Here is a 23,087-nt window from a genome sequence, read left to right on the forward strand (position 1 = left end):
CGTGGGCCAAAAATGCAACTCACATCAGATTCAGATTAAAACAAATAGTGTTTGTTACTAGCCAATCCCCGAAAACCAAACAGAACGCATCTGCACAAATTAAATATGCTAGTTTTCCTTTAAGAGAAGGAAAAAAAATGAAAAGAATATTAAATTGTTTTAACTTTCACACCACAAAATGAAAAGAAATGAAAAAAAAAAAAACCTAGAAGAATAAACAAAATTACCTCATCTTCAGCTACAGGCGTGTGTAATTACTTCAACATTTTTATCACACATCGGGCAACCATGAACATTCTATGACGCACACAAAAACAAGTGTAATCATGTCAATTTTTTCGAGCAATTTTTGCTACATGTACCTACAAATTGAACACGCTGATCATCCTTACAACGACATACCATAGTTCAGATGGATCACGCTCCTATATTACCAAGCCAGAAGAAAAGAGGGATCTGCGCGATCGCCATGAACAGCAGCAGATAGTGCTGCCTGCTGGAATGCCGATCGTAGCTCCTCATCTCGGTGAACAGTACCCTCTTCATGGTTTTCACCAGGAACATCCCCATGCAGATACTCGTCCAAGGCAGCAAGAAGTAATAGCAGTGACTCCACAAGAGCCTAGATATGATGGATAGGCAGACACCCGTGAACAAGTACCCGCCGTACGCCGCAATGTCGAGCAGAGGTGCCTCCCCGCCGCCCATCGAATAGAGAAGTCCCTTCAGTAACGCGATTTGTATAAGCCATCCAGCTAGTCCCCTCGTGAACTGTAGGCTTAGGGCTTCTGGACTGAACCTGCACAGAAACTTACGGATTGTAGTGTTGATGCGTCTCATTTTTTAGGTACGAAGGGTCTGTTTGGCCCAGTTGGAGCTTCTGTAATAGGGTTGCTCAAGAAGAAATTTTCAAAGAAGCCCTTACAATTTTTTAGTTTATTGCTTAAATACGAGCAGCTTCAAATTGGAGCTTGTAATCTTTCGGGTTAAAAAAGAGTTTCAGCTTCCCATGGCCAGAAGCGCCAGGTTTATTGTTCGCCAACCGCGTGGCTTTCTACCTCTCTAAAGTAGAAAAGTGACTCTGAAATCCAGGCCAAACAGACATTTATTCTATGGTGCAGTTTAATAACTTACTTTCCCAAGAAACCTAGGGAGAAGCCCGCAAGAATAACATAAGTACCAAACGCCATGAAAGGGATGTACAGGTCTGGAGCATTTATGTCATAAATTGGAGGTTTATAAGAGAGCCTTCCTCCAACAGGCTCAGTTATCCTCGTCCAGTGCCCCTGAGAATAAATTTTAAAAAAATGTTTTTCTTGGGCTTTGGTTGGAGAGGAACGCATTGGAACAGATCGTAGTTATCAAAGGAAAGGTTGGTCTACCTTATGTAGGAACGGAAACAAAACCACTTTCAACTTGTTCCGCACATATTGATCGTTCACTTGAAAATAATACTGAGGGTTGGAGAAGTATGTGCTAATCTGTTCACCAGAGCATAGAAATAAGAAAATGGTTCAATTCTAAAAAAGGAAAAAAAAAATAGTAAACAGAACCACATACTGAGGCAATAAGATTCCAAATTGCACAATTATGAAATAAAATTAATGGCTAACTTCACTACTTGCACTCCACCGCTCTAAAATATAAAAACCTACATTTAACTCCCTCAATGTTTAGTATATTAGCACTCCATCCTCTTCTACTCAAATTTTCCACTCAAGTTCTGTTAGAAAGTTTTAGACTCCAGATGGCGTATAATGGGTATTTCAGATCATATTTTTAACTTAGACTAACAAACACCTCCGAACTAAAAATGTAAAAGAAAGCGATTAAGTGCTAAAGGCCTAAACAACACTAAGGATATTAAATGTATAATCTTATATCAAAGACGGGCAGATTGCAAATGGCAGTATTTCAAAGGGAAATAAAAGCCATTTTGCAGACCACTTCATCTTTTTTTTTCTTTTTCCAATTTGATCAACTTCTTTCATATTTTCCCATATATGAGCACATATATCTTTTCACAGACTGAATTAACCCTATGTGACGCCCCAACTTCCCAGGGTGTCACCCATCCTAAGACTACTCTAGTTCTAGCACGCTTAACTCTCTTAACCTTTTGGACTTAGCCGCCGCCCAAAATGCTATAACCGGATTAAGAGTTTTAGCCCTATCTTATATATAGGATTACCTGAGGTCTCATATTCTCCACCCCTTTAAACCCTAATATCCTCGTCAGGTTCAGACTCACAAGTACTAGGCGATGTGAGACTCATCTCGCTAGCCTTAACGGCTTAACCGATCTTGTAGGAGAGTAGTGTTCTACCCATACCAGTCATCAGCATGAGAGTCTCATTCTCCCCACTGTATAACCTGGCTCGGCCGAAATTCATCTCACACTTCCGGCTGGTAATTAGCTCTGATACCAACCGTGACGCCCCAACTTTCCAGGGGTCATCCATCCTAAGACTACTCTAGCCCTAACACGATTAACTCTTTTAACCTTTTTAGCCTAAACACTGCCCAAAATGCTATAGTTGGATTTAGAATTTTAGTCCTATTATATCTTATATATATAGGACTACAGACTACCTGGAGTCTCACAACCCTAACTACAGTTATAGAGTGCATAAATTAATCACAGCATTAACCAAGGACATTGAAGCCCTTGAAAAGACAATTTGAACATAAAGGAAAACATGAGAAAAATAGAAAATAATTTCAAAATCAATAAAATGGCAGATTATTTTTTGTAAAAACCCAAAAATTAAAATAAACAATAGTATATTACTTTCCAGATTATTTTTGCAAAAATCCAAAAGTTAACATAAACACTGGGATATTAATTTTATGCATCTCTAATCACATATTACTTACATTGCTTTGCATGAACTCGGAGCTCGAACCCAACCATTTTTCTCCATATGCTCCCAAGCCAGTTCTAATGAAACCTGACCCTGCACCATAAAATGCATTGCCAAATGGGTTTGGTTGAGGAGCTGTTGGGGGTCTCTGCACCCCAGCCTGATTGCCCAGATTATCATACATTGCTGGAACAAGAATTACTGTGCTTCAGATTGCAATTCAAGCCACTAAAGAAATTATCTGACTAAAAAACCATGAAAGTTTAACTAATAATTCAATAGAAACTTGGACATTCTATACTCCAGATTTTCATAAAGTGGCTGTCTAACAATAAAGGTGCTCGATTTCTGAATAGACAAATAAAATGAGAGAGAAAGAACAAGGGCAAGGATCTTTTTATGCACTGGGTAATGGTACAGTGCCTGTCTAACAGTAGCTGGGATAGATATTTTAGATGAAACATCATAAAATCATATCTGGAGCAAATAAGTGTCCTCTTGAGCTCGATGGACAATTAAACATTGGAATAATTTGTAGGTTCAGAATCCAGAGCCCTCTTTTGGAGAAACTTTGGCTGATAAAGATGTCTGATCAGCTTGCAAGTACATGCCACATGAGGCAAACTAAGTCGTTAGTTAAAGCAGATAGCATCAAAATTTCAATCCCATGCACATAACATGCTAGTTCTTTCTACTTAAGCTATGGTTTCCTTAGCCATAGTTTGAAATTTACAACACAAAGGCCTTGTTTGATATGGTTCCTTTTTTTTTTTCCTTAAATAAAATCCATGTAACAGAATGTGCGAGTGGATGTGAAGTGCTTGATGGTTAAGTCCACACATCTAAGAGGTTTGTTTGGCAGCAAAAAACATAAACTTGGTAGTAACCGTCTTTTAACTCTGTTTTTTCAAACAAGATGCCTTTTCTCATTCTACCTTGTTGCATTAAAAGCCAACTGCCAGCCAATGATGACAAGAGTAGAGAGTGTAACCATCTATAATTTCATTTATAGAGGAAAAAAAGAAAACCTAAATGAGGCCTAAATTGTATATAAAAATTCTCTCAAATCTACAAGAAATAATAACAAACAACCACCAACTAACTTTAGTCCGGGAGCACTTAAATTCCAACTTTAAAGCACAAAAGCACCCTTTAATAAAATAATATTTAGGCATCAAGCGCAAATATACAAATGATCAACAATCAACTCAGGACATACTATAGAGAAGACATAAGCCATCACCATATCCGTATGTGCCAAGAATAATGGTCACCATAATCATACATCCCTATACCGGATAGACCACTAATAGCCCAATAATTTGTCCAAAAAACCAAGAGAGTAACATGACAAAAACTGGCTCCCAAAAGTTCATAGTGGGCTGTCAGCCAAAATATAGTTTATTTGTTCTGGAAAAGTCTGAGTGCAGTCCGATCTAGCCTTAGAAAAGATTCTCGCATGGCTAGTTCCATCTTCCTTAGGTATAAAACTTAATCGTTCTTTCCTGATCCAGGATGGGTAAACTTAAGGCAATACTTAATATATATAATTCCAGTCTTAATTCAGCTTCAATTGGGTCATTAAACTGAATATGTCGATGAATTGAGTCAATGAGGTTCACAAACCTGTTAAGGTATTCCATTCGAATTGTAATCAGTTTCGAACTGAATGGCTTGAGTCAATATAGGTTCTATTCATTTGGCCCATCACTTCTTTGGCACATATAAAAATTATTACCCTTGAATCTTATGGTCACGACCCCTCATAAGCTCTGGTTGTCTATAGTCAATCCCATGGAAGAACCCAAACCTATCATGCACCACAGTTCTTAAAATAGTGAAGCCATAATACCGTAGAAAATCCGAATAAATCGACCAACACATATCACCAATATAGAACTTGTGCATTGACAATTCTTGGATAAATCATAGATCTCATCTGACACATGTTGACAACAATAAAAAATTTACCAAATCTAAGAAAGATGAAACAACTTTGCAGTGTTTTACAGAGATCTTGGAGGCATGTGCCATCTCAAACTAAGAGTATTGATTTGAAGAAAAAAAATATATAAGAAAACATTAAAAGTTGAGCAAATCAACAGACAAATTATTGTAACCCTACTCCAACAAAGGAGAAAAGCAAACACGTTATAAGGATGCAACTCCTTGATGATAAATGTATCAATTGCTTCTCAAGGGTGGATGATTTAGAACAGTTACTTCTTAGGTAATGGAGATTTGCTACAGACATCACCAAGATCTAGCCAAACTAGGTAATATTTCCTACTCTCATTGTAGGGATAATAGTCAACCAAGAACTCAAGCAAGCACTAAAGCAAGCTCAATCCAGTTTCCAGAGGCTTGACTTGATCACATAATTAATGAGTTTGGCAGTTTCTAACTTTATATTAACAACTTGAGGGCCATAACAACTTAAGGGACATAATCAGCTAGAATCCCTCTCTAATAGATGCAAAAGAATAAAAATTATTTACTAGCTAAGCTGTCGCAAATTTGAATCATATCAGGACTCAATTTTCAGTTAAGATTTGTATGAGAATCCATCACATTTCTATAAAAGGCTGTAGCAAACAAATAGAACTGCTCTTAGTCTCCATTCTTTGACAATAAAGACAGTTTGCAATCAACAAAGATCCTAAAATATTGCACTTCATCTATTATGAATTATTGCACTAGAACACCAGACAGGCAGGAGAGGCATCCCTTGGCCATAAAATATCATCAAGTAGACCCATCAAACACTTTCTTCCCTTAGCCACTATTAAAGAAAAGGTACAGGTACTAGCCACTATTAAAGAAAAGGTACAGGTACTAGCTTGGAGTTTTAGACCACTATCAAAGAAGAGTAGAGAATTGCACGTATAAAAATTCAAAAAAATAGATTTGATCCAAGTCAAAATTTATATTGGATTCCCAAAATTATTAATAAAGGGGCAAACACGAAGAATCTATGAATTACAGATGAATGTACAAAAGAAGTTTCATTCCGTAAACTGAAGACTCAGTATTGCTATAACAAGAGTTGAAAAACCTTATAGATAACCTAATATTCTTGCAAAATATATAGCTTTATAATAAAAAAATAGAGTTTCGTTTCAGAAAACAATGAAAAAAGATATTGAATTAACAAAACAAACAAATACAAAAGGAATTCAAGTGCAAATAGCAGGCCATATCGACGAAAAGCAGTGCTAAAGCATCTGGGTTCAAGTCCAAGTGGCAGCATCTTCTAAAATAGATACCAAAGATCCTAAAATGTATTCAATACCCGATTTCCAATTCTGTAATGAGACACATTCTATAATGATCATCCTTAATCCTTAATTGTCACGATAGACAATCATCAATGAAAACATGAGTACCCGGTATTAAAGAAAATAAAAAAAAACACTATCCAAGAAGCCAATTTATGCCACTAGCCTAAAAAACTCAATTGTCATGACTAATTAGGCGAATTAGTTCATATTCTACAGGGAAATGCTCAAGTTGAAACGCTACATGAGCTTCCCAAATCCCTCCAACCTCTAGTAATTGAACTATTGAGAATTCTACCAACAGCCACTCTCAATCAATACTACCCAATGTTTGTTAGTTCACTATCTTTCAATTTAATACCAAAGCATAATCTTTTATCTGAAAAGATCTTTCGAATTTTAAGACTAGCTATCGATGTGGAATCAATCCTTCAAGAAAGGTGCAAAATACTCGACAAAATCACGACCAATACAAACAGCTTAGGATATAAATACAATTAGGGTATATATATGTATCCTTTCATAGCTTAAACACATGGAACCCAAAATCAATCCTCCAGAAGCTTAGCAACATATAAATGGATTACGCCAATTCGTCACAAATTGGAGTTGATTGCATGAATAAATCTAAAAAGCAAGTCAACAAACAGAACATATGTAAACATAAGATTGTGCCACGCCTTCATAATTAGCTCAAATTTCACTTGTTTGATAGATGTGGAGAAGTGCAACACCTCGATAGAGAACTGAAGTTATTAACTTTCCATTCAAAGGGACATTTTTCCGTATGCCAACTTGCCAACTTCTTCGACACGCAACCAAACCCAGAATTTTTCGTGATCAAAATTAATCATTAACTCAATTCTCTTCTCAGCCACCACACTTCGTAGACACACGAACAACCCCAGCAACCAAAACTCGATAATTTTTTGCGGATTCAACATCACAAACATCACAAACCAAACCCTAACAGGAACAATTTAACCCTAGAACATACTCCACAAATAGCCGATAATCATAAGATTATAGAACCTGGAAACCTTATATTACGTCAGAAAGAAAGGGAATCAAGAAGAACCGCAACAGCACTAGTAACCCGAAACAATAGCGCACACACCAAAGCTCCGGGCTCATAAGAGTCGATCACAAACCCTAGCAATCGAGTTCTGAAAAGGAAAACCTAGAGAGAGAGAGAGAGAGAGAGAGAGAGAGAGAGATTAGGGCAACGAGGACAGAGAGGAGGAGAAGGGAGCTTACTTTTGAGGTCGATTAGGGTTTGCGTTCGAGGGAGGCGTCGCCGCAGAGAGAGAGAGAGGGAGAGAGAGAGAGAGAGAGAGAGAGATTCCCAGAACTAACGAGGAGGACGAACCCGTGGCTCGGGATGTGGACTAGCCGGATTCGGATCGGATTTAAAAAACTCGAGCCCCAACCCGACTCCACATCCGAAACCTGAATTCGAACCTTCGGATTTAAAATATCCATATCCAAACTCAATTCCGACGAAAAAATTCAAAACCCAAACCCAGATCCGAAGCAGAAACAATTATTTCTCTTTTCAATATTTCAAAATAAATTATATTAAATCTAAATTTTTAAAATATAATTCAAATATAACATCAAATTTTTATATACATATTATAGATAATGTAAAATAAATTCGGATTCGAATCGGGTTCAGGTCAGGTTTGGTTAAAATCCATATTCGAATCCATATTCATTGGATTTTTGTTTTTGATATTCATATCTGTTTAGTATCAAAGAAATTCACTTCATTCGGATTCGGATTCGGATAAAATTTCGGGTATCGGTACCCTTTGACATCCCTACCCGTGGGGGTTAGGTGTAAAAGCGGCCGGGAGGCCCTTGTCCCACCTGGCCCGGCACGACTTGGGCCGGGCCGAAAAATCTTTTCCACGCGGCCTGGTTTAATGCACCGGGCCGTGCTGGGCCTTCTCCTATTGGGCCGTTGGCCCAGCACGTTTTGTATGGCTAATAAATTTTTCGCTAACCGACCATCCCTAGAGTAAGTGGCAAAGGACTTGGTGATTGGTATCCGAGACCCAAGTTCGAATCCTAATTGATTCACATTTCTAGCTAAGTTTATTTCTAAATGAAATAAATAAAGCGGGTAGCGTGCTACCTATCTCTCAAAAAATAAATAAATAAATAAATTTTTCGCTACTCCATAATATTGAATTAACGGTTTAGAGGAAACCCAATAAGAGAGAATTATTAGTTGCTCCTAAATCACCGTTTTTTTCCCAAGTAAAATTGCATATTTTTAATAGAAAAGTTGTTTAAGAAGCCGCAGCAAACAGAGACAAGTAAAGAAGAATGAGTGGAGTTTATCTTAGGGCATATTTGTTTACGTGAAAGTGAAGAAGGGTGAAGTTGGTTTTGACCGTAAACGATCACTTCTGCTATTTTGTTCACCGTAATAGAGATACAGTTGAAACTTGAATTATTCGAAACAACTAATTGACTTGTCACAGGTTCAAAGCCCTTTTCTTGAAAAGCCTATGTGGCGCTCGTCCGTCACCTGCACGAACGAGCTAGCCAATCCGTCCCCAGGCACAATTTCGCAATTTGGCAGCGACCGGAGTAAAGAAAACGGCACACAATGGGTCCTACAAATTGGCACAAACAATAAGTATTTTATTGATAACGAAAAAATGGACTACAATCGAAAGGCATACGACTTGACTTGGTCGGACATGACCGATGAGGGCAAAATGAACACTAAGATACTCTGCATAGGTGAAGAAAAAAATAATAAAGTAATATATAATGAGTAAATCTAGTTATATTCAAATATATATGTAATTATGATACTAATTACTCTTTTATTTAATTTGCATATTTAAAATATGATAAAAAAATTGATTAGTTAAATTTTAGTATTTCTTTAATTTAGTTTTGTACATTTAAAATATGATAAAAATTGATTAGGTAAGTATTAATATTTTTTTACTTTATAATTTAATTGTTGTATAATTATAATATATATGTATAATTATAATATTTCTTTAATTGATTAGGTAAATTAAATTTTTTAATTGTATAGAAACATAATTATATTATTTTTATTTATTATATTATAAACTATTAGTTATTTATTATTCGTACATAAATTATAATTTACATCATGCATTCCTTGTTAAATAAACAGCAGAAGAGAAGTAATTTTCACTGAACTCCATTTCAACCCAAAATGCAGTCTCGATGAAACAAATATGTCCTTACTGTCGAACTTCACTATACACTGCACATGACAAAACTGCGGTCTAATTCATAGTTGTGGAAAATAATAATAATAATTATATATTCTTCTTCATAAACCCTTAAGTAAACATAACAAACTAGAAAGAATGTTGACTTAATTACTTTTCAAGTTCTACTCCTTCTCATGTAGTTTACTTAAGAAGGATAACATTTATATGCATATAGAAATGAATTAATGTGTGTCAAGCATATTCAAGATGTTGAAACTAAGAGAAGTTTTAAGCTAACTGCATTATCTGATTCAAATATTCTTTCTACATATGTCTGCTCAAAGTGACCGTAGTTGTGCCGAAAATGACTTCTCCAGGAAGCTGAAGCAGTTTGAAGTTTCATAGCCTTTGAGTATTATATGTTGTCTCCCAGAAGCTGCTTACTGATTGATTCCCTGCTTTGTAAGGAGCCTTATTTCAAAGGTGGCCGTTGGAATCCGAAGCTCACGTGTTTGTGAATGGTATCGCGATTCTAATAAGTGTAGCGGCCACTTGTGGGCATTATCTGGAAGATCGATTTCATATATTAAGAGCATTGGAAAATATAAAGTCGTAGTACTGATGCTCATTTGCGTATATGGTGTATATGTTAAACCGTATTTATATTAAAATCGTATCTTCTTCTATAATTTCTGGTTTTCGTGGACAGATCATAGACGTTGATTCTTTCTTGTGATTCTTTCTCGTTCACAATCTGCAAAAAAAAAAGCATCTATTCCTTTATCCCCCCAGAGATGTAAACAGTCATAGGAATGAAATTGGGATTGTAGTTAGACCGGAATTCCGGTTATATAATATATATATATATAACTAGACTATTATACTATTAATAATATCAAATTATTAGTGCTATTAGACTTTCGGCCCTGTTGGATGAAGGGATATGCGGTTAGGATGATAGTGATCCTTTAAGGTTGAGTGAATGGTTGGTTAAATAGTATAATCTAACAGATAAAAATGGTCAAAGAAATAAATCTAATGGTGAAAATTTTGTAGCATCAAGTGTTTAGAATTATTAGAAGCACCCAAGCCGGACTCTCTGTCTCTGTCTCCCCCTCTCTCTCTCTATATATATATATATAAAAGGATATTTTAATCATGTTAGCCCATCACAAACGTGTTCAGATACATCATAATCGTTGGATCGACTATATCCTTGGAATCGCCTAAAAATAAATTACGTTGGTCACATCCAATATCGTAGAGATTAGGTGAAGCGAGGGCTTTAAAATGGACTAACTTGCATATGGATGTGGAAAATTGCACGCTTAATAATCAGAAAACTGATCGATCTGGTTGGAAACAATTCAAAATTAGTCTCAATTGCTGGCATTTTAATTTCTTGGATGGAATTTGGACATAATATTATTGCATTTACTTATCAAATTTTTGTTCCGTGAGTTTCTAACATTTTTCCATGAGTAGAATTTTTTTTTTTTTTTTTTGAGAGAAAGGTAGCAAGCTACCTGCTTCATTCATTAGGCAAAATGAACTTGGCTTACAAAGTGAAGGCAGCCAGGGCCTCCTAAAGGAAACCAAAAAACAATAAACAAAGCAAAAAACGCAAATAACCACGGTGTACCAACGAAAACAACAAAATAAACGACCATGTACAGATTAGCTAGGTACGAAGGATCAACTCAGGTATCGCGGTGTTGGAAGACCAATCACCGGCTAGGGAACGTCGGTCCATGCTTTGATCAATGCTTCAACCCGCTCTAGGGCCCGGATAGCGTCTGGACTCGTCTCGTGGAAGACACTTTTGTTTCTCTCCGTCCATACCACCCACCAGATTGCCACCAACCGTGTTAGCCTCCGTCTTCTAACCTCGACATTGGGTAAGTTAGCTGTCTGTGACCATAAGCTTCTAACATCCCCGATGAGTGGTTCTGTATAAACCGAACCCCCCGCGCAAAGAATGAGATATCTGGCCAGAACACACTCCTTGAAAAGGTGATCACAAGTTTCTGGTAGTGCTGCACAGAACATACACAGCGGATCCCCCTGGCACCCTCGACGGATCAATCTATCCGCAATCAGTAATCGTTTACGGATTAAGATCCAAACGAAAATTTTGATTTTGGCCGGAAAGTTTAACTCCCATAGGTGGTCAAAAGTCGGGTCTCTCAGACCTGCGTCGGTGATGAAGTCATAAAGGGATTTAACTGAAAATAATTGGTTGGAAGTCCATCTCCAGCTTATCTTATCTGGTGTGTCCGTTGGACTGTATAGCGAAAGTAAATTTCTGAGCGCCCTGACTTGTTGTTGACTATCGATGTCAGTATATGTTGCTAGACCTCTGGTTATAAATCGCCAACGCCACCCTTTTTCGTTCCAGCATTGTGCGACTGTGACCTAGTTGTTCACAATTCTGGAATAGATTCCGGAGAACCGAGTTCTCAGAGGGGTTTCGTCAATCCAAATATCCGACCACAGCTTTATATTTTTCCCGTCTCCGAGTTTATATGAAACACCACATTTGAAGACCTCTCGGCAACTCATCACACTTCTCCACCATTGGGAGTAAGGTCCGAAGGCTCTTCCTTCACGTAACGGCCTTCTTCTCGGGTAATATAAAGTCGTGATTAACCTCCCCCCAAGTTAGCTGCGGCTCTTTAAAAAAGCGCCACCACCATTTGGTTAGGAGTGCCATATTCATAGCTTCTATGTCTTTGATCCCCAAACCCCCTTCCTTTTTGCTTTTGCAGATCGACTTCCAAGCGATCAGGCATGAACCTCCGGAGATTTTGGCGCACCCTTTCCAAAAGAAGGATCTTCTTAGGGCTTCGATGCGTTTAAGGACCCATTGTGGCGCTTTGAAGATAGCAAAGTAGAATAGGGGTATATTTGTGAGGACCGAGTTTACCAGAGTGATTCTTCCCCCATAAGATAGTAGCTTTGCCTTCCAACCTTCAATGCGCTCCTCTATATGATTTACAATTGGATCCCAGTCAACCCTTCGGAGGGGGTTGGTGTGGAGCGGCAATCCCAGATAGCGGAAGGGTAGACTACCTACTTTGCACCCCAAAATCTCTGCAAGTCTCGTTGCTCTACTCGAATTGTGGCCGACGTAGTGAAGTTCCGTTTTGTTCGTATTTATCTTGAGGCCCGAGGCCCATTCAAATAACTTCCAAATGAACAGCAAGTTTCGCATAGCCGACTTCTTTGGCTCCAAAAAGAATAAAGTGTCGTCCGCGTATGGCAGGATCACAGTTTGACAGTCAGTAGTTGGCCCTATCCCTTTGAGCAGACTGTTACCCCTGGCTGTTTCGGTGATCCTAGCCAGGCAATCTGCCACTAAGATGAATAAATATGGGGAGAGCGGGTCCCCCTGTCTAAGTCCCTTCCTTGTTTTCAGCCATGTTGTTGGCGAGTCATTTACTAAGATGGCGAGTTTAGCATTACAGATACATTATTCCATCCAGGACCACCATTTTTCGCTGAACCCAAGCCAACGTAGTATGTTTTTCAGAAACGACCATCTAACATTGTCATAAGTTTTCTCGAAGTCTACCTTAATGCTGACACACTCCTTATCTGACTTTAAACTCCATGAGTAGAATTTTAGAACAATGATGGTGCAAAACTAAGTAGAAAAATGCATCTGCCAAGTCCTCGAAATTGACTATGGAAGTGAAAAATTGATTACTAATATAAGATAAATTGAATGATGAAGCAATATGTGAGATTTATTCCACTTTTGTGATTCATCCTCAACAACTTGGCCTCAAAGTTTCCTTGTTAGTGCACAAAGCAATTAAAGAAACTAATCAATTGACAATTTTTTTGTTATGTTATATCATTGTTATCTGCCTAGGTAAATTTTGTATCTTGCCGCATTGCCAGTAAGAAAAGTTTGTTCAATTAGAAAGCAACAAGAGGTCAAAATATATAGTATTTTCCGAGTTTTCCGCCGTTAGATTTTACCTTTCGATTATTTTCACTCATTATATTATACTATTTAACCAATAATGTCACTCAACCCTAGGGGGCCCACATCATCTTATCCATATATTTCTTCATCCAAGAGCCGAAAACCTAATAGGACCAACAACTTTGTGGTATTGATAGTATTCCAGTTTAGTTATATATATATATATATATATATATATAGACTTCGGCTACGGTGCTTATAAAAGCACCAAGCACTTGGTACTTGTAAATTTTTTATCGTTAGATATACGCCTTTGATCATTTTCAACTGTTATATTATACTATTCAACCAACCACCCACTCAATCTTAGAGGGCCCATATCATCCTAACCGCACATCTCTTAATTTAATGGCCAAAAATCTACAAGCACCAATAACTTGGTACTTTTAAAAGTATAGGAGCTCAATTATATATATATATATATATAATATATATATATGTGCGACAGGGTTGTTGTGTCAAAAGGAGCATGGAGGCCTCCGTCTCTTGAGCCATTTTCGATGATAGAATTTTCGAATCGACGATCGCTCCGTTAGACTTGATTTAGCGCATTTGAAGTTTCTAGAAAATAATTTTTGCGATTTTTTGATATCATTTACCTAGTGACTGAAGAATTCAAAATCCATAATTTTTAATGATTGATATCTGTCGTTTTCAAGTTTAACGGTTTAGAAGTATTCAAATCAGATGAAATTTTGATACAAAATTTTTATACTATCTACAACAAGATCAATATTTCTGATCGAAATTTTAGTGCTATATCACCACGTTTTATAGGATTTTTATTTTCAGTCGTTAAAAATTATTGATTTTGAATCCTTTCGATTGCTAGATAAATAATATCAAAAAATTACAAAAATTATTTCTCGAAACTTCAAATACGATATATCAAGTTTAACGGAGCCGATCGTCGATTCGGAAATTCCATCATCGAAAACGGCTCAGGAGCACGAAGGCCTCCGTGCTCTTGAGAGCACAACAGTCCTACTATATATATATATAATTATAATATATATATATATATATATATATATATATATATATATATATTATATATATATATATATATATATATAAATATATTATATATATATATATATATATGTATATGTTGTCCTTATAAAAGTTCTAATATTTTCAAATATATCCCTGCCGTTAAAATCCGTTAGAAAACTTTAATTAACCATAGGTTAAATATTAAACCCTGAATACTTTGTGAAATAACTTGATATTTTTGCCCCTTTTATATTATACTGTTGTGGTTTTTGGAAGAACATATATTTGTGATGACAAAATTGACATTTCACTTAAAATATAAACAATTCTACAACGGTAATAAACCAGAGGAGCATATTTAAAAATATTAGAACTTTTGTACAAATAATATATAAAAATTAAATTTTGTATGAATATATATTTATAATTCAGTATGTTTGCAAGGACGGCATTTAACCCAATTTTCTATATATGACACACACATGTCTATCCACGTTACTTCACTAGCCCCATCAAACATTCCTGTCATTAATTAAAATTTGTTATTTTGCATGTAATTTAATGAATTAATGCAATAAAAAGTTGGAAAAAGGCAAAACTCTATTTTGTTTTTTCCTTCATGTGCTTTTAATCATCACTAAAATGCGACGATATATATATAATGCATTAGGACAAACATCAAACTTTGAAATCACCGACAATAAAGCGATTCCATGTTCATTGTGGATCTTTGAATGACTACATTCAAGCCCTGGTGAGTTTTCTACGAACTATAGGACGAGAAAAGAATTAAAATCTTTGAAAAATAATTAAACATTAATAATTAATTAATTAAAGAGCATTTGATTATTCTACCTGGTAACTTCCTAAGTTGTGTCATAATATTACAATGGAATTATAGCACTATTTTATGGTTATCAGAGTTGATCCTAAGCTCACTTTGATAAACTAGTTTGTGGATATAATTCCCCATGTATGATGTGTAATAGGTTTAAGTCCATATTTTTTTTACATATTCTCCCGTACTATTACACATTCATGATTTATCTGATACCTATCATGCACATAAGCAAGAGTGTTATGATTATTCAAAGACCATTTTCTATTAGATTGATAATCTGGATAGATTTAGGGCCTCATTGGACATCGAATTAAGTTAATTATCTAGTAATAACGAGTGCAAATCAAGTAAAAGAAGTGTTTGATTTAGCACCTTATAATTAAGGCCTTAAAAGCCATAGATTTTCTCAAATGAGGCATTTCGCTGACAAAGTGATTTATCTAGCTTGGTATACGATAGGAGGCATCTAATCATACTCCTCTAATAACTATTGATTCTTTAAGAGTAAACAAAAATATATATACCAAACAAGATATTTATGCATCCATAGGCCCTCAAGCCTGCTTTATTTTCACGGTGTTGTGCGCATGCACTTATGTAAATTAAATAACTAAATTTGACCAAAGACTGAGAAATAAGGAATATCAGTTAGTTCCCACTTCATTTATTTATCTGAACATAGACCCAATACAGCTATTCAAGGTTTTGGGGGGAAAAAAGAAAATTCCAAGTAGAGAAACTTAACATATATATATATAGTAAACGAGCCGTTTTACTACCGATTTGTTTTCGATGATAGAACTTTCAAATTGACGATCGGCTCCGTTGAACATGATTTATACCACTTGAAGTGTTTGGAAATCAAATTTCATATCTTTCGACATCATTTGCCTAGTGATCAAAGAGTTGCAAAATTTGTAATTTTAATGGTCGATAAGAGGCGTTTTCTCGTTTCACGGCGTAAAGATACCCAGATCAATTGAATTTTTGTTAGAAAATTCTTTAAACTATTTAAAACAAGATCTATACTCTTGATCTTGATTACAAGACTTCTATTATCATTTTTTAAAGAGTATTCATTTTCAGCCATTCAATTTTCTGTTCACTTGATGGATAAAAGAACAATATCGAAAGTGCGTGAAATTTGATTTCTAGGTAGTTTAAATGGTTTAGATCATATTTAACGGAGCTGATCGTCAATTTGGAAGCTCTATCATCGAAAACAAATCGGTAGTAAAACGGCTCGTTTACTACCGATAGTATTCTAGCTCAACTCTCTCTCTATATATATATAGAGAGAGAGAGAGAGAGAGTTAGGTTGGTATACTATCGGTAGCACGGAAGCCTCCGTGCTACCAAGTTGTTTTCAATATTGCGGCTTCCAAATCGACAATCGGCAATCGACAATTCGCTCCGTTAGACTTTCTATATTATTAAAAGTATTTGAAAATTAAATTTCATAATTTTTCGATATCATCTACCTATCAAATGAGTAGTCTAAAAATAAACGGCTGAAAATAAAAATCGCATAAAAAATGATGAAAAAAGACTTGAATCTAATAGTGTTTTAATTTTCTATAAAATTTCATTAGATTTGGATTATTTTACACCGTTAAATTCACAAACGCATCACATTGACCATTAAAATTCTCAATTTTGAGACCTTTTGATCATTAGACAAATGATGTCGAAAAATTATGAAATTTAATTTTCAAATATCTAACAAAGCCGATCGTCGATTTGGAAGCCACATTATTGAAAACAACTTGGTAGCACGGAGGCCTCCGTGCTACCGATAGTTACCGCCTAGTGCTCTCGTCTCTCTCTCTCTCCTCTCTACTCGGTTCTCTCCTCGCTCGCTCTCTCATCTCCTTATCTCCGCCTCTGCTCCTATCTCCAGTTCTGCATTTCTGCTCTCCCGTCAAAAGACTCAAGGTCCTATCCGGCCTCGATCACTCTCATGTGATCTCAGAACATTCGTCGCTCTCACGCCAGTCCCCAGAGTTGTGACAGCCGTCAATCACTGATCAGGGTTCGCCCAACCCTCCCCTCTCAATCATCTCAGGAATCAGTCCACCACAAAGTACGTCACTGCACGATCTCTCTCTATTATATATATATATATATATATTATATGCTGGCTACTACTATACTCTTATGAGTATAGATCTTTTCTTGTACTCATAAATTTTTAACCCTTGATTGATGGGATATGTGGTTAGGATGATGGTGGTCCCCACTTAGAATGATAGTGGTCCCCCAGGGTTGAGTGTGTAGTTGGTTGAATAATATGATCTAACGGGTGAAAATGATCAATGGAATAAATTTGAGGGCCAAAATTTTATGAGTATAAGGGAGACAATACTCATAAAAGTATAGTAGCCGGACTATATATATATATCAAAATTTATAATTTTAATGGTCAATAAGAGGCGTTTTCTCGTTTAACGGCGTAAAGATATCCAAATCAATTGAATTTTTGTTAGAAAATTCTTTAAACTATTTAAAACAGGATCTATACTCTTGATCTTGATTATAAGACTCCTATCATCATTTTTTAAAGAATATTCATTTTCAGCCATTCATTTTTTTGTTCACTTGATGGATAAAAGAACAATATCGAAAGCGCGTGAAATTTGATTTATAGGTAGTTTAAATGGTTTAGATCATATTTAACGGAGCCGATCGTCAATTTGGAAGCTCTATTATTGAAAACAAATAGGTAGTAAAACTGCTCGTTTATTACTAATAGTATTCTAACTCAACTATATATATATATATATATATATATGCAAGCATGTCAAGCTCAAGAAATAATTTTCCTGTTCAACCCCCACAATGCTACTCAACTATTAATATCTACATGCATGCATGCACTCCAAAAGAAGCATCAAATTTCTTCTACCATGCATGGCGGAAACTTAGGGCATGAAGAGCCAATAATTGGGTTATTAATTCTTTGACCTACCGACTGTCTCTAGAGCAAGTGGTAAAGGGTTTGGTGGCTGGCACGTACTCGAGGTCCCAAGTTCGAATCCTAGTTGATTCACATTTCTAGCTAAATTTATTTTTAAATGAAATAAATGAAGTGGCTAGCGTGCTACTTATCTTTAAATAAAATTAAAAAAAAAATCTTTAACCTGTATTTATTGCTATACATAAGTTCCCAGAGCATGTGTGGGTAGGTTTTGCCATTGTTAATTAAATAACTTTGTTCAATATATGTTACTATTCAACAAACACTAAAGAAAGTCACATGCCACATGAGTGGAATTAGTTAAGTTTAAGTCCACAAAGATGTTTTACTTTGAAGTAGTACGTGCATGAACTAGTAGATGGGTTGACTAAAAGAGTACATATAGTTTCTTTGTTTCCTTTTTTTTAATGCTTTTTCAAGAGAATTAATCTTAGTATATATATATATAGGCTTTGACTCTTAACTAATAAGAAAATTGATGATTAGAACAAATTAATAAAGCAGATGGATATAAGGACTTTTCAACCAATACATTAGAGGCTTGTTTGGTTCACAGTTTAGAATATTTCAGTAATATTCCATCATATTTTCCATTGAAAATTACACACTGTCAATTACAATAAGATTACATAAACTTCAAACAACCTTCCAATCCAAGCCACATGATAAATTAACAATAAATTTGCCATTTCAGATACAAAATGTATAATATTTTCGAAATATTACAAATCTTGGACCAAACAGCCCATAAGGTTAAATTTAAATCACCAATTGAAGTGCCGCTAAACATTGTGAGTTTCTAATTCATAAGGTCTTTTTATATTATTGGTAGCACGAAGTCTTTCGTGCTACCAAGTTATTTTTTATAATAAGATATTCGAATCGACGTTGAGCTTCGTTAAATATAATTTATGCTATTAAAAATATATAGAAACCAAATTCTATATTTTTTCTTTTTTCAACGATATGCACGAGAAATGGTTCCCTGTTTACATTTTTTTTTAAAAAAGGAAAGATATAATAGCTATAATAATAATAATGATAATAATGTTGTTGTTAAGTTTTCTACTTGGTATACATAATAGGTATAATTTACAAGAACACAAACTTGTCCACGAGATTTTGCTAACACAAACTTGTGCATGCATGAGAAGTTTTGCTACGTAGTAAAATTTTCTAAATAAAGGAATATTATACTTTTGGCATAAATATAGATTCAAAACTTTCATTTTATCTATTGCTCCACCTTAATTTCTCCATGAATCAAAAGTTTAAGTTTAATTAGAGAAGCATGTAGTTAGAAATATCGCATGCAAATGTATTTGCATTTAGCACATTTGACAATATATATGTAGTTGACGTGACCGATGGAATTATAAGCTATTTCATTTGGTTGCGTATTACTAGTGTTGGGAATCCGGTGCTCGCCCCGGTATCGGATCTTGTGAATCCGCAACCTGCTCCGGTACCGACTGCTGTGGATCCGGTACTGATTATTGGGATTCCGCAACGGAAGCGTCGAATCGAATTTTTACCATAAACCCATCTTCTCAACAAAAGCTGATATGATTATAAAAGAAAAAAATATTCAGGCAAAATAAGATTCATTAAATAAGAGAAGATTACACCTGACTCCTTTTCTGCAACAGAGTATCTACAACCCGAGCCCTCCTTTTGAATCTTTTTTAGCCTTCTCTCGTCTTCTATAATCCGACAAAGAAGACAATCCTCCACGCGCACCCGTGCACTAGGTGCACTCAACTCATTGGATAACTCTCTCTTTTTCTCTCAGGTACGGCACACCCCAAGAGGCTTTCTGCCTTTCTCTTTCTTGGCCATACTACTCCAAGCCTCTAATGCATTATATATAATGCTCAACCCAAGATGTACCCCAATCCTATTATATTTAGAATTTTTACTCCAATAAATATTTAAATCTTAATTGATTTATTTTCAATAGATTTAAATATTTATCCTAATCTAATTAGATTCATATTCTAATTAATATTTAAATCTTAATTTATCTCTAACAGATTTAAATATTAATTCTAATCCGAATATGATTCAACTACAAATCTAACCAAATCCTAACAATCTCCACCTTGGTTGGATTTGTAGTCTTCAACCACTGCGTCGAGCTCACCATGTAAGCTCCACCTTAAGCTTGACTCCTTCACTCGCTATTGCCGCATCCGTCACTTCGCCTCGAGCGACTGCACTTCCGCAAACTTTTGGAACCCAAACCGTATTCGCTTCCATTTTAACTGTGCTTCCGTTCAGAACATATAAATTCCCGGGCTTATTCACCTCGCACACGAATCGATCTCGCTTTCGGACCCTCATAGCTCCACCTGAAGCCGAAAAATTGCAACTCTTCGAGTCCAACGCACCTAACAAGATCAAATTTCGCTTCAAATCAGGAACGTGCCGCACACCCGTCAGCGTCCTCACGATCCCATCGTGCATTCGGATCTTTACCGTGCCGACTCCCAAAACTTTGCACGCCGTCCCGTTCCCCATCACAGTCTTTCCACCCTTAATTGTCTTATAGGTGGCAAAGGACTCCTTCTCCGGGCAAACGTGAAAGGAACACGCTGAATCAAGCACCCACGCGTCATCCAAAATTTTCGCACCTCCGGTCGCCGCATACAGCACATCAGAATCGATCATCTCCGATTCCGCCGCCTGGGCCATCGCTGATACCGTCTTATCCTGGTTCACAAAAGTTTTCTCCTTCTGCCGCTTCAACTCCTTCAGATCATTCTGAAGTTCCCGACAATTGCGCTTGATATGCCCTTTCCTGTGACAGTAAAAGCACTCCACCTCGGATAGCGGCTTCTTCTATTGATCTCCAGTCGCTGATGTTGTCGCTTCTTTCTTCGCTCTCACCACTAGAGCAGTTTCACGGCTCTGCGTGCCAGACTCCTGAGTCATTTTCCGCATCTCGTTCGAGAGAAGCGCCGTCGTGACCGCCTCCACACTTATGGTTTCCTTGCCATAAAGCAACGTAGTCACCAGATGCTCATATATCGTCGGTAGCGAAGATAATAAAATCAGCGCCTTATCTTCGTCATCCAGATTGACTTCGATGCTAGTCAACTGGGCCACCAGCTTATTGAACTCGTTCAGATGCTCGTGTAGGTTCGCCGCTTCTTACATCCGCAGCATAAACGGTCGCTGCTTTAGATACAACCTGCTCGTCAAGGATTTGGTCATGTACAGATCTTCCAATTTCTTTCACAACTTCGCCGGTGTCGTCTCGCTGGCTACGTTGTAAAGAACCTTATCTGACAATGATAGATGAAGCGTGCTCAACGCCTTCCGCTCCATCTTCGTCCATGCCGCATTCGTGACCTCCGCCGGTGTCGCCTCCTTCCCGTTCAACGTCTCATCTAATTCTTGTTGTACGAGGATTGCCCGTACTTTAATCTGCCACAATCCGAAATTGTTCTTGCCGTCGAACTTCTCGATTTCAAATTTCGTGGCCATCTTCGTCGATCTTTCCCTCGGATCGGTAACCTTCAGCTCTGATACCAATTGTTGGGAATCTGGTACTCGCCTAGCTACTGGATCTTGTGAATCCGCAATCTGCTCCTATACCGACTGCTGTGGATCCGGTATCGATTGTTAGGATTCCGCAACGAAAGCGTCGAATTGGATTTTTACCATAAACCCGTCTCCTCAGCAAAATCCGATACAATCACAAAAGAGAAAAATATGTAGGTAAAATAAGTTTCATTAAATAAGAGAAGATTACACCTGACTTCTCTTCTGCAAAAGAGTAGCTACAACCCGAGCCCTCCTTTTGAATCTTTTCTATCCTTATCTCGTCTTCTATAATCCCACAAAGAAGATAATCCTCCACGCGCACCCGTGCACTAGGTGCACTCAACTCATTGGATAACTCTCTCTTTTTCTCTCAGGTACGGCACACCCCAAGAGGCTTTCTCTCTGTTGGCCGTACTACCCCCAAGCCTCTAATGCATTATATATAATACTCAACCAAAGATGTACCCCAATCCTATTATATTTAGAATTTCTACTCCAATAAATATTTAAATCTTAATTAATTTATCTTCAATAGATTTAAATATTTATCCTAATCTAATTAGATTTATATCCTAATTAATATTTAAATCTTAATTTATCTCCAACAGATTTAAAGTATTAATTCTAATCCAAATAGAATTCAACTACAATTCTAACCAAATCTTAACAACTAGTGTTATATGATTTTGGTTAGATCTGTACTAGAATCCTAATTAAATTAGAATGAATATTTAAATTTATTAAAGATAAATTAATTTAGATTTAGATATTAATTAGAGTGAAATTCCTAATTATACTATGATTGGGTGCGTTTTGTGGATTATGCACAGCATAATACCTTTAAGTTGAGGTTAGCGTAGGGTAGTGGTACGACTTAGCCGCACCCACGAGGCAGGCCAAGGTGTTCATGATTCTGAATGTTCCTAGTGTATACGTGCAAGAGGACATGTGTAGATTTCATGGGCGGGGCACGTCATTGGCATTCTATGTGTATGTATGTACACGATGAGAGAGAGGTTTTCTGAATTGATAGAAGGCGAGAGAAATGTGAGAGAGATTAAGAAAAAGTGTTTGGGTTAAAGCTACTCTATGTAGAAGGGTAGTCACGTATAATTTTTCTTTTGGTTAATAATGAATTTTATTTCACCTGTATTTTTTGTTTGATTCTTTTTTTTTTTTTATATGATTGTGCCGGTTTTTGCTGAGAAGGTAGGCTTATGGTAAAATCTAATTTTATGTTTCTATTGCGAAATCCTAACAATCGATACCGAAGCGAGTACCAGGTCGACAATAGTCGACATCAGAGCGAATAGCAGAATCTCAAAATCTGGTATCAAAGCGAGTACTAAATTCCTAAAAGTTGGAAATTATACTAA

The 23,087-nt window shown here is 36.5% G+C and overlaps 1 protein-coding gene across 1 annotated transcript; it reads right to left on the reverse strand.

Annotated features, from left to right (window-relative positions):
* On the reverse strand, nucleotides 36-7,508 carry LOC109715487 (protein YIF1B-like). The gene is made up of 5 exons (XM_020240520.1): nucleotides 7,400-7,508; nucleotides 2,878-3,050; nucleotides 1,383-1,481; nucleotides 1,135-1,286; nucleotides 36-799 (listed from the first exon to the last, which is right to left on the reverse strand). The coding sequence occupies exons 2-5, from the start codon at nucleotides 3,046-3,048 to the stop codon at nucleotides 418-420; spliced, it is 804 nt and encodes a 267-aa protein (XP_020096109.1). The 5' UTR covers nucleotides 3,049-3,050; nucleotides 7,400-7,508; the 3' UTR covers nucleotides 36-417.

The sequence above is a fragment of the Ananas comosus genome, linkage group 9, assembly GCF_001540865.1.
Source record: "Ananas comosus cultivar F153 linkage group 9, ASM154086v1, whole genome shotgun sequence".
In the NCBI taxonomy this organism is placed as follows: Eukaryota; Viridiplantae; Streptophyta; class Magnoliopsida; order Poales; family Bromeliaceae; genus Ananas; species Ananas comosus.

What these genes read in the sequence shown, in the direction of transcription:
- LOC109715487 (XM_020240520.1), bottom strand. Translation starts at nt 3,048, where the DNA reads ATGTATGATAATCTGGGCAATCAGGCTGGGGTGCAGAGACCCCCAACA. An exon ending in TGTTTCCGTTCCTACATAAG is followed by an intron (nt 1,287 to 1,382) that starts GTAGACCAACCT and finishes ATTTATTCTCAG; the next exon opens with GGGCACTGGACGAGGATAAC. An exon ending in TCCCTAGGTTTCTTGGGAAA is followed by an intron (nt 800 to 1,134) that starts GTAAGTTATTAA and finishes GTTTCTGTGCAG; the next exon opens with GTTCAGTCCAGAAGCCCTAA.